The sequence below is a fragment of the Marmota flaviventris genome, chromosome 13 (assembly GCF_047511675.1).
Source record: "Marmota flaviventris isolate mMarFla1 chromosome 13, mMarFla1.hap1, whole genome shotgun sequence".
Taxonomy (NCBI): domain Eukaryota; kingdom Metazoa; phylum Chordata; class Mammalia; order Rodentia; family Sciuridae; genus Marmota; species Marmota flaviventris.
The window spans coordinates 19,712,431-19,724,885 of NC_092510.1; the positions used below are offsets into that span (position 1 = coordinate 19,712,431).

Genomic DNA, 12,455 nt, shown 5'->3' on the forward strand with positions numbered 1-12,455 from the left:
GATAGTCCACAATCGCCGTCTGCAGGCTAGAGAGCTGGGAGAACCAGTAGCTGCACAGTACAAGAGACTGAAGCCCCAGAACAAGAGGGATCAATAGTGCTACCCTAGTCCAAGACCAAAGGTTTCTGGAGCATCTGCTTTGGAAGAGTGCAGAAGTGAGAGCCTGATATCCTCAGATGATCGCAACAGCAATCAAGAACCTGTTCAAGAAGAATTGAGCTTGCATCTGCAGCTGCTTCCTTGTTCTTCCAACTTATATTCCATCCTAGCCACCCCATCCTATTGGTTGATTCTACCCACACTTAGGGAGGGTCTCTATTTCAGTTGGCTATCCCACATGCCAATCATTCCTACATACACCCCCACAGACACACTCATAATCCTTGGCATCTCTTAATCCAATCAAGTTGACAATACAAATTAACCATTACATATACTATAATAACTCAAAGTCCATAGTCTGCATTAGGATCTGTTCTGTGTTTTCAAAACAGGAATAGATCCCTCTGTAGTTTTCTTCTGATTTCAAAAGAAAGCATAGAGACAGGAAACTTCAAAGAAGGTAGGAAAAGTCTCCTGTCTTTCTATAATCACTATACTTTGGATTTTGTGCCTACATACACAGCTGTGTACACAAATGTGAGAGGGTTTGCACACCCAGAGGGTTTGCACACCCACACAGTTACAAAAATGGGGCCCATACTATACAAACTGTATTGTACACTGATATTTAAAACAAACTTTTATTAAAGCATGGCACACTTAGAGAAATGTGCACAAAACCTAAGTGTGCAGCTGGATGATTTTCCACAAAATAAATACACAGATTAAGATATGAGAAAGAAACACGGAACACTTGATAAGGTTGCATGTTATCCTTATTGAAGGGCCATGGGGATGTCCTCTGTCTCAGTACAGTTTTAGTACATGTATCCATGAAAGGACCACTTAAAATCTGTCAAGGATATCTTTCTATTTTAATCAAGATATTATATTTCATTGACTCTGAAACTTCATTTGTTGTTCCTGTCTCATTATTTTTGTACTGCTAAGGAAGAAAGGAAGGGATGGAGGGAGGGAGGGAGGAAGTAAGGAAGGAAGACAAGGAAAGAAAAAAAAGCAGCTGTCAGTTACATTACAGCCCAATGCCTTGCTGACAGTCCTATGTGGTGCATCTGTCCTTATAATGAGTTTCTTGATGCTCTGAAGTTTCCTTTATGTATCTTGAGGTTCATTATTTTCTCCACTGCATTAATCTGTTTTCCCCTACTTTACTGAAATAAATACCTGAAACTAGGTTCTTAATAAGGAAAAGAGATAGTTTTGGAAGTTCAAGGAGATGGTGTTGGCCTTGGTCTGCCCTGGTGAGGCCCTCATGGTGGATGCATCACAGTGGTGGGAGCATGTGCGAGAGAGAGAGAGAGAGAGAGAGAGAGAGAGAGAGAGAGAGAGAGAAGGGGGGGGGGCACATGGTGAGGCAGCAAGCCAGAGAGGGGTAGGGGGCAGACTTGTTCTTTTACTACAACTCACTCTCTTAGAACTAACTGTCATTCTGCAAATCCTGCCTATCTCTTCCCAGAGTGATTCCCCAGTGACCAAAATCCCTCCCACTAGCCCTACCTCTTAAAGATCCTCTCATCTCTCAACACTCCAGAGTTGGGGACCAAGCTTCTAACACATGGGCACACTCAGATCACACCCAAACCCCAGCATCCACCCTGCAGTTGCATTGTGTGGCACGGGAAGGCAATCGTTTTGTATTTTTTTTATTTTCAACGACTTATAGATATCTTACTTCTTGGATTCCATTGAACACTTGGTCGTTTATTCTGAAGAAAACTTGGAATTGTCATTCTTCTGATGCAGATGATTTCCTTCAGTAGTGTTAAATTTGTGCTCAGCTGTTCTGGTGTCTTTCTGTGAACAATACATGATTTTGTTTCAATGCCCGTCTTAGTGAAATATTTGGAAAGACATTTAAGTAACAACTCAATGTATGTAGTATCAACAAAACATACCACTCAATTTGAAGTGATGGAGTTCATGTATGCTCAAGCAGTTGGAAGACAACAGTTCCCATGTGAAAATGTATATTTCAGTCAATATGTATATTTTTCCCCAATATTTATTTTTTAGTTATAGGTGGACACCATATCTTTATTTTATTTTATATGGTGCTGAGGATCAAACCCAGTGCCTCATGCATGCTAGGTGAGCGAACGTTCTGCCTCTGATCCACAATGCCAGCCCCAATATGTATCTTTTTTTATAATTAATATTTTATTATTTTTGTTTGATCTGTTCACAGATAGTATGAGTAATCTATGCAAACTTGTTATGCAAGTACCAATAATCTTAAAAAATAGTTCAATTCTTTTCTAAAATTATCCTTCACTTCAGTTAAAATTTGGAGCAAATTGTGCATAAAAAAGAGGATATCAAATCTTAATATGATGAAATACTGATACATTGTTAGGTCTAAAATTACACTAATTCAAGATTTAATATTATACTTTCAGCATATTTTTAAAATTTAGGCTTTCACAGCATATTAGCAAAGTTGTAGGACAAGCTGAACAATTGCCACCAAATATATCACAGGAAGCACTCAGTCCTGACCAGGACAACCAAGGTTAGCAGCTCTTTTTAGAAACTGTTCTACCCATGAGCAATAGGGGTATAGGAACTTAGTGATTAAAATGTTTGAGGCATGCTAAGAACATGATCAGGACTTGAGATAGCATTGAAGTATGGGTGTGCCGCAGCCTATGAAGGCTAAACTGGAGCCTTCCTTAAGGGCCTTCCTTAATTTCAATATGCCTCTAGTTCCTGGTTGTGCACAAAACAAAAAACAAAACAAAAATGGAACAAAAAAAGCAACAATTAAACAGAACAAAACCACAAACAAAAAACCCAACAGAACTGGATTTTACCTTTTAAGAAAAGGCATTTACATTTATCTAAACATGTTAAACAAAACTAAACAAAATGGGATGAATTGAGTATTGTTCATGCTTAACAACTATTTATAGAGCTTATAGAAACTTGCCTTTTCAAAAGCAGTTGAGCAATCTGGGAGATGTGAGGACCTTAAGAACTTAGCCTTGATACTGTCCCTCCTTATATTTGGGTTCTTTCTTTCCTGTCTCACCCAAGCCTACATGCTTTTTGTTTTCTACTCTCTGCAGATAATTCTTTGGTTTCTTCCTTCGGCTCCTCTGATAGTGTTTCTTTGCAACGTGAAGGCTGCACCTTTCCTATGCTGGTGTGGGGCTTCATTTCAGCTTTTCCAGGGAGAGGTTGGTGCACAATTTTGTGGATCCCTCTGGGTTTCTTTAATAACTTTTAATGTGAATCCACCTTGCCTTCGGGATTGTGGTTGTTCCTCTGATGGGGACCTGGCCATATCCACGCTGTGGCTCAGGAGGGCTTTGGCAGGGCTGGGCTGCCCAGCCGCTGCTGCCCCTGCTGCCCAGCTCCAGGTTATACCAATGATGAGAATCAGGGCTGAGTGCTGTTTGCCTATGTGAAGATTGAACACCCAAGAAACACTGAAGTGAGCTAAAAACCAAGTTGTATTAAAAGTATAGAACAGAGATATACTTCTCTGAAGAGAAGGGACCCCCAGAGCTGGGTGTCTGAGGGAGTGGGGAGTGTTCTGCTCCTTTTATACATTTCAGAATTTTTGTTCTCATGCCTCTTCCTTCTCTTATCTTGATTGGAGACTAGTGATCAAAAGGTGGGCCAAAAGGTGGAGTGATCCAAGGGTGAGAAGGAAGCTGCTGGCAGGAAGGGAGCACTCAGGAGGCATTCATTAGCAGCTTGAGGGAATAATTCCCTGGAGCCAGGTAACCTTGGCAACAGGTTGAAGAGGAGGGAGAGGGCTTTAGAGGTATTAGCATTTTATTTCCTTTCCTTTTGAATCATCCCCCATCTTCCTGATCTGATTCAATCATCATTTATTACCTACTCTGACTGTCCTTTGGCTCTGCGCCCCCCCACCCAGCCTCACAGGGTCCCACCTGTTAGCTGCAGGGCTGGCTGAACAAATGTTAGCTGCAGGGTAGCTTGGACACTCAACCCCCATCCTTCTGGTTCTTTATCACTTGTTTGCCTCAAGGCTGAATGCTCAAACTCCTGTTCAAGGCTGAACACTCAACAACCCCCTACTCAAGGCTGAACACTTAACCCCCCTTATGCCAACAAGGCAGCTTGCAGACCCAGAGACCCTATTAGATTTAGGCAGCACAGCCACAGAAGGCTATAAAAACCTTCTTCTGCCAGGCTCTCTCTCTCTCTCTCTCACTTTGTGTGCTTTCTCTCTCTCCCCCCTTTCCCTGTTCTCTCTCTCTCTCTCTCTCCTCTTTTTCCTCTGGTCGATTAGACACTGACGCAATAAAGATCTCTTGGTTGCTCTGAGTGTCGTGGTCACTTTACTTTCATTTGGTGCTGAAACCCAGGAAGAGGGTGAAACCCACCTTTTGGGTCCCTCTTCCTTCAGAAGTGCCAATCACCAGATGACCTGAACCCATTTTATTGAACTGCATCCACCACTGGTCATTCTGGAGTCCTAAACCCCATGGTGGACTAGGGAGGATTGGGAGGATTTGACTGTTGATCATCTGGCAAACCTCTTCACCCACCTGTGGGGAGGAAAACACCCCACCACAGCCTTCACGGCCATGGTGGTCCTCAGGGACTCCCGCCTCTCGCATATTCGACTCTGTGGTCCAAAATTACTTTCCTTTCCCTGGAACGCATAACAGAGAACTAACTGTTGATCATCTGGCAGCCTCTGTGGTGCCCCCAGAGGGAGGATCACACCCCACCCAGACCCTCACGGTCACGGTGGCCCTCATAAAGTCCTCTCATCTTTAAGACTCAGCTGATAGAAATACGCTTACCCTCCCCTTCCACTCTCCCTTCTCCAGCCATGGGAGTCACCAGCCCCCGAGGAGGGGTCCTGAAAAGCCTTGGCCAAGGTCTCCCATGGCCCCGGCCCCATCCAGGATGGGAGCCTCGACTGTCAGAAATTGGTGATGACCGATCTCTCTGCAGCTCGAACCTGCCACTGGACACTGTCTGATTTTTGGCTCTAGTGGGGACACCCCTTTTGCCAATAAATTAGCTCCCTCTCCTCCCCATATGTGTAGTACAACATGTGTAATACATCCTCTATGCTGGCTGACTCTCCCTTACAATTCCTTTTAGACAACCTCAAGACCCTCTCCTTGACACTGGACATCAAACCCCCCAAATTGATCAAATATAGCACCCAGGATTGACCCACTTATCCCCTAAACAATTAAAGCAAATGGCCCTCATTTGGGTCTTTAGATCTCTCTATTCTAAGGGATCTTTACAACTACTGTGAGCGTTTGAAAAAATGGGTAAACATCCCCTATATCCAAGCTTTCTTCTTGCTCTGATCCAATCCTGCTCTCTGCACCTCTTGAAAACCTCTACACATTCTTCTAGCTTGCAAACCAACCCCCCCAACCACTGACCCCTCAACCTTCTCCTCAGGATTCATCTGCTACTTTTGACCCTGATGATGAACCTCCACTCTATTGCCTGGCTCAAATAGGTCCTAACCATCAACTTTCTGCCCCAATCCCTTCACTGTCACCTCCACCTCAACAACCTCCATCTCTGCTCCTACGTAGGTTTTTGAACAAGCTCACACTCATGCAGATGAGATCCATCAGACCAATCCAGCACGTCCCATTGGGCCCCAAGGAGTCCCAGGCCAAGGTCCCGTCTGGGATTACAACACCAACAATGGTATTACAAACAGACATCATTTCACCACTTACAGCGGGCCTAAAAAGGGGAGCCCAGAAAGCAGTTAACTTTGAAAAACTTCAGGAGATCATCCAAGATAAAAATGAAAACCCATCAGTCTTTCTGGACTGCCTAAGGCTCTCCTACAATACACTAATTTAGACCCAGAAACCCCAGCTCTACCTGTTCTATTGCTCAAGTTTTCCTTGTTAGGGAAAATCCCAAACCCATTTCCCATTATTCTGTTATATCTCCTTCTTCATTCTCAGATCCACCTGAGCTGCTCTCAGACCCACCTGCTCATCTTCCCCCTCCCCACCCAGGCCCACAGAAAAGTCTTAACTGGCCTTCTTCAGAAAGCTTCACCATGGCTGATTTTAGGACTGTCAGCAAAAGAGTCTCTACAAAAAAGTTCAATGTAGGTAAACTTCCTCTTTTCATGTTGCCCTTTTTTACTGTCTAGAAAAAATCAGCACTCCAAATGCTAGACACCCCTTACTAGTTTTTCACAAACATTTATTCAGTATAGTAGTTTGTAGAAATGTGTAAACAAGGCCTCTGGCCTTGAGCTGGGCTTCACAGAAATGTCTACATTTCTAAGATAGGAGAAGTTACCAAGTGGGCTCCATGGTGACTGCTGGCAGGGGGAGGAAAGAAAGGGGAGAAGAAGCTCTCCCCTTCTCAGGTGTTGTCCTTGAAGGGTTAACTTGCCCAGAACAGTGAAAGAAAAGAAACAAAAACAAAACGAAACTGCTTTTATGTGAACTTCTGCAGACTGTGAACTTCTGAGCCCCTCCTCTTACATACTGGCTGTAAAACTCTGAAACTACCCAAACTCAGGGTTCAGGGGGTTGATTGATCACAGCAAAAGCTGTGCCCTCTGAACCTGGCTGCAGCCAAATAAAACTGTTTCCTGCTATCTTTAGGGCCTTGCCTCCTCTGTCCCTACAACAGTATAATTCTATATACTTAAACATTGTTTATGTTTTCATGAAATGGTAAACAGATGTGATTAACTGTGTACTGTAAATAACAAAATATTTCTTATTAAAATGGAATAATTTGCCTAAATTCAGAAATTTACAAGGATTGTTTTAAAATGTGAATAAAGAAGGGGTTAACAGATGGAAAGAGAAATTAGAAGGTTCTAGGTATGGAAACCATATTTAGTAGAAGGGGAAAAAAGTGTTTCTGGATAAGAGAATCTATATGATTAAGTAAATAAAAGGGTTTAAGTAAGTGATAAAGAAGGTCTGTGTAAGTTGGTTATAAAAAGTAAGTTTTTTGAGCAAGTAATCTTGAAGGAATTAAGGATTATACAACTGTGGTTAACAACACCTGTTATTTTGCAATATTATAATGTTATTTCTTAAGAGCTAAACTTGATTAATATAAAAACATCAATGTAAATGCTATTACTCTTCTTTGTATATTAAGTGTGTTTATATTTTCCAGGTATATAAGTCTTTAAGATAGAAGCTTTAAAAGAGAATTATATCAAGCTGATGTTCTCCAAAAGGTTTCATGGTAATTTTAAGCTTATAAGAATAACATATTGGAGATTTATTTATAATATTTAATGTTCTATAGCTGGACCAATAAGATTAATATAAAGTTCTGTACACTGGGTACAATTTAAATGTAATATCATATTGTGTTAGCAAATATTCATGTGACCTCGAGCAACAATATATGTAAACTTTATAAAATGATATTTAAGAAACAGTCAGCTTAATACTAGAACACTTTACCTAAGATTTAAAAAGAGCCCCGCCTTACTTGAGATAAGGCTCTGCCTCCCATCTTACTACATGTCAGAATGACTTTAACTTTAGTTAAGGCCCAGTACTCTCTTGCTTTTCATTCCTTTGGGTATGTACCCAGAGCTGGAATTGCTGGATCATCCGGTAATCCTATGTTTATTTTTTTGAGAAAGTGCCATGTCATTTTCCATAATTGCTAAGCCATTTTGAATTTCCACTTGTGCATTCTACTTTTGATGGATATCTGAATTGTTTTCAGTTTAGACTACTATGAATGATACCAAACCATCCTTATACATATCTCTTATCAGGTATACCTTTCCATTGAGCATATGCCAGGAATAACATTGCTAGGCTGCAGTGTATGCATATGTTCAACTCTAATAGAAAACACCAAAGAATTTACCAGTGGACCAGTTCCAATGGACACTATTGCCATCATTGTGAGAGTTACATTTATTCTGTATTCTTGCCAACTTAGTGTTGTCATTTATTAAAATTTTAGCTATTACAATGAGTATATAGTGTATCTCATTATCAATAATGATACTGGGTCTTTTTCATATGCTTATCAATCATTTGGATCTCTTTTTTATGAAGTGCATGATTTCATTCTCTTACCTTTTTTGGAAAAAATAAAATTGTTTATCATTTTCTGATTGATTTGAAAGAATTCTTTAATTCTTCTGGACATAAATTCTCTCATTGAATATATGTTTACAAGTACTTTGTGAGTTTCTTTTGGACTTAGATCCTCTTATAACTTTAAAAATAATTGTATCTGTTTTATGTATTTTATAATTTTGATTACTATTTATATTTTCACTCATATTTCTAATTCTTTATTGTTAATCAAGAAGAAAGGTCTTACTTTTTGTATATTTTTTCTGTATTTAGTCCCACTACCAAATTAATTCTGCTTTCTATTAAACTACAATAATGTCATCTACAAGGAAAGAAAGATATTTATCTTATTTTTCAATGTTTTTCCTCTTTATGTTGCCTTAATGCATTTGATAAATTCTAAATATTATTGAAAGTAAAAGTGATAGGAGATATTTCTCTTTTGGTCTTGATTTTAATGTAAATGAATTTAGTGATGCTTTGTTTAGTATAATATTTGCAGTGGTCTTTCTCATGTTTTCAAAATGTCCTTCTGTTTTGCATGGTATGTAAGTTTAGTTTCAGAATAATGCAGAAAGTAAAGTAGTAATTGCAGCATAAAGAAGGATTCAATGTTGAAATAGAGCCAAATATTTGATACTTCTGATCTCTCTAAAATAAACTTCCTTTAAGAGAGTCTCAACTTTTTTTGTGAGATCTTGTCATCATAACTTAGTTTTTCTCATACATTTACAAAATAATATTTACACTTTCAATGTGTGTCACACTCTAATGCTTTCTATTTTTCTTTTTCTAAAATATTTTTTTAGTTGTAGACAATACAATATCTTTATTTATTTATTTTTATGTGGTACAAAATATGAACCCAGTGCCTCACACATGCAAGGCAAGTGATCCACCATGGAGCTACAAACCCAGTCCCTCTATTTTTCATTTAAATGTATTGGGAGAAATCTACTTAAGTTGTTTGGAATTCTCTAAAGGTTTCTAATGTATAGTTTGAAACATTTCTTCCTAAGTTAACAGGTGTCTCTTTTCTAGGCCCTGGACTGAGAAAAGGCCGTAGAGGTTAACAATTCTAATAACTGTAAAGAATAGTTGACACATTCATTCATTAGTTCTTCAAAATACTAACTTGCTGCACCTTTAAATATTAGAAAAGTTTAGAAGTTTTTGAAATTGTTTTCCATGAAATTATTAGGTTTAATCACACTTGATGAGAGTGAACTTTTACTGAACTGATAATTATTTAGTTACAACTCATAATTTTTCATATGGCAATGTGAAAAGTGTTTTTTGATACTAATAAAAATAGTAAATAATAACTGTATTCATACTGCATAACAAACAATGCCAGGAACTTAGAGACTTTGACAACAAACATTAATTTTCCTCACCTTCAGATCTACAGATGGTTTGGAACAGTTTGGCTTTGGGCTGAAAGCTGGGTTCTTCTGAGAGGTCCTGAAAGGCCTCTGCTCTGAATCAGCAAACTGCTTCTTCTATCAACATTTCACAGGACAAAGCAAGTCACGTGGCTGTACCTGACATCAACTGGGCAGGGAAGTAGACTTCTGCTAAAAAAGATGGCCAGGATGAGGATGGAGGAGAGAATTCTGAGTCAATAATACATTTTAGCACAATAGCCAACAGTTCCAGAATGCTATCTCTATTTTGCTCACTTATTTATCTAGTTATAATAGTGACTGGTCAAAATAAGAAATGAATTGGATCTTTCTTTTGTGAACATGTTTAATTCCCCGATTAAAAAAAAAATGCTTTTCTTAAGGATTACATCACATTATATAAGCAATTGTTTATTTAATTGAAAAATTTACACAAAGAACCACTAAATATTTGTGCAGGTTACCTAGGGAAATGTGTCACTTGGATATTTTTATACACTGCATTATTGTGGCAGTAGTGTGTGATGCATTTCTTGGGTAAACATTCAACCATGGATGGAATCAGAAAAATTTAGTGACTCTTACTTAGGAAAAAGGACCTCCTTTCTAATCTTCTTTATGATGTTCTTTCTTTGACTATACCATTTCTTTCCCTGTGGGGCTAGTATTTAATTAATAGAAGCTCTAAATTGCTGAAATAATTTAATTCTTATGCTTTGATTCTTGTTCTGAGTGCAGTTGTAGAAAGCTTTATAAGTGTAATGAACAATGTGTAAGTTAGTAATGAAGCTGAATGGTAAGGGAAATCAGTACAAAGTCAATTTTGCTTTCTTTGTATCATTGGCAAACCATGGCCCATGGAGCAAGTGTGGCCCCCATTTAGTTTTGCAAATAAAGTTGTATTGAAACACAGCCATGCACACTCAACAATGTGCTCATACTGCAGTAGCAGGGTTGAGTACTTGTAACAAATATTATTAAATTCAGAAAGGGTAAGGTGTTTACTCTTTGGTTCTTTATGGGAAACTTTGTCATCCCTTGTTCTATATAGTTATTATAATGCTAAAAAGCAGTTTCAAAAATATAAATGTTATAAAATGTAAATACTTTGATTTCTTAAAACACAAAATGGTTATTTTTCACACTCACATCCACTGGAGGTCTGATATTTTGTGAGGAATATCTTGTAACCCTAGTTTAGGGTATGTGAATACAAGTCAGTATAGGTTAGGTTTTGTTCAATAACAAACATCCCCCAACTCTCAGGGCCTTAACACAATAAGTTTATTTCTCATTCCTGCTAAAGGCCTATTATGGATCAGCAGAGTTATGCCAGGATCCAGGCTGTGGGAGCAGCTACTATCAGGAGAATGTCTGGCCACTCAGCAGAGGCAAAAGGAGTACTGATATTAAAGTTTCTATCCAGAAGTGACACACATCACTTGTCCATGACCAAAGTGAGTTATATAGTTATAACTAATCTCAAGGGAATGGGAAGTAAAATTCTGTCATAAACTTAGGAAGCGGGGAGGGGAGGAGAGAGAGAGAGAGAGAGAGGAAAACATTTGGTAGATAACAATAGTGATTACCAAAGTATGAAACAAACAAAGCCATTTCGGAAAGTGGCTTCATAATAGTAGGAAAGTAGCTGCCATCTTATAGGTAGCAAAGGTGTAATGTCCCTGTGGTAGAAGTCTGCTGTGATACAAAGGGCTAATAAGTCCATTTTAACTTGTAACTCCTTTTATCTGCTCCTCTGTTACATGGTTTTATGTATGTTTGGTTGGTGTGAATTCTTCCTAGAGAATGTCAGATTATTAATTTCTTCTACTTACAGTTTACTGCAACTTTACATCTTTTTGCTTTTATGAGTAATGTGCTGGTTGCGACCTTAAGATCCAGTGCTAAACTCCTACTTAATTTGAAATTCTACTACTTTAAAAAAAAACAAACAAACTGAGCATTATGCCAGACCAAAAACATTTTAAAGACTCTGAAAAAACAAACTAAGAAAATTCATCACCTAGTAGTCAATTTTCAAACTGGTCCACCAATGAAACTATTTACTTATTTTATTGAATCCCAAATTATTGTTCATGAATAGAGATAGAGCATCCAAACTGCTAGAAACGACACTGGTGAATTTGGTTTTTCTAGAAACAACACTGGTGAATTTGGTTTTTCCATTACCTGGAATTGCTACTTTAAAAAGGGTCTTTTGTTTTGTTTTTCTTCCTTCATCCTCTAGTTTCAGAAAAAGAACAGTTCCACAGGAAATGACGGACACATTCAGGAGACTTTCAGAGGGCAATGGACTGTGGGTCAGTCTAAGGAGGAGACCTGAAGTTGCGGAGGCTGCCTTGACTGGTGTAGATTGAGAGCCAACCAGAGTCCATGGAAAGAGGCTATGAGAAATGAAATGCCCGTGTGTGTGTGTGTGTGTTATTTATTTATTTGTATGCTCTGTTATACTTTATTGGGTTTTATTTAAACTGGTTGAAAGTTCGACATGACATTTATGTTCAGATTCTCCTTTGTTTGATGATGGAATTGACAACTGAGGCTGAAAGTGCTCAATCATACCAGATCTAGACAGCCCTTTAGAGAAAACCAGGATTCTAACTTGGGATAGTCAGGAGTCTCACGGGACAGGAGCTCCAGGGGACAGCGATTGTCGATGGCTTTGTTCGCTGTGAATGAAAAGTGCCTGGCACTCAGCAGGAACTCAATAAGTATTTTTTGAATAAGCTAAGTCCAAAGGCAAGAGTGAAGTTGGGTTTGTGAAGAAGGAGCTCACTGATAGATCGGGATGAGATTTTGAGAGAGGATAGATGAAGGACAAAGAAGTTAAGAGTGGGGCATCTACATCTGGCTTGTC

The 12,455-nt window shown here is 38.9% G+C and overlaps 1 protein-coding gene and 1 long non-coding RNA gene across 2 annotated transcripts in view; both read left to right on the top strand.

Moving 5' to 3' along the window:
• Agtpbp1 (ATP/GTP binding carboxypeptidase 1) overlaps positions 1 to 6,172 on the top strand; it is a 277,856-nt gene extending 271,684 nt beyond the window's left edge. Inside the window, exon 27 of the mRNA XM_071600505.1 lies at positions 6,054 to 6,172. Coding sequence (XP_071456606.1) covers positions 6,054 to 6,063 — 10 coding nt within the window. The 3' untranslated portion in view covers positions 6,064 to 6,172. The remainder of the gene's footprint in view (positions 1 to 6,053) is intronic.
• A 3,412-nt stretch (positions 6,173 to 9,584) lies between these two features.
• On the top strand, positions 9,585 to 12,090 carry LOC139701504 (uncharacterized). Its single transcript, XR_011704035.1, has 2 exons — positions 9,585 to 11,034; positions 11,826 to 12,090. It is a non-coding gene; the product is annotated as an uncharacterized lncRNA (long non-coding RNA).
• Positions 12,091 to 12,455: the final 365 nt, after the last annotated feature.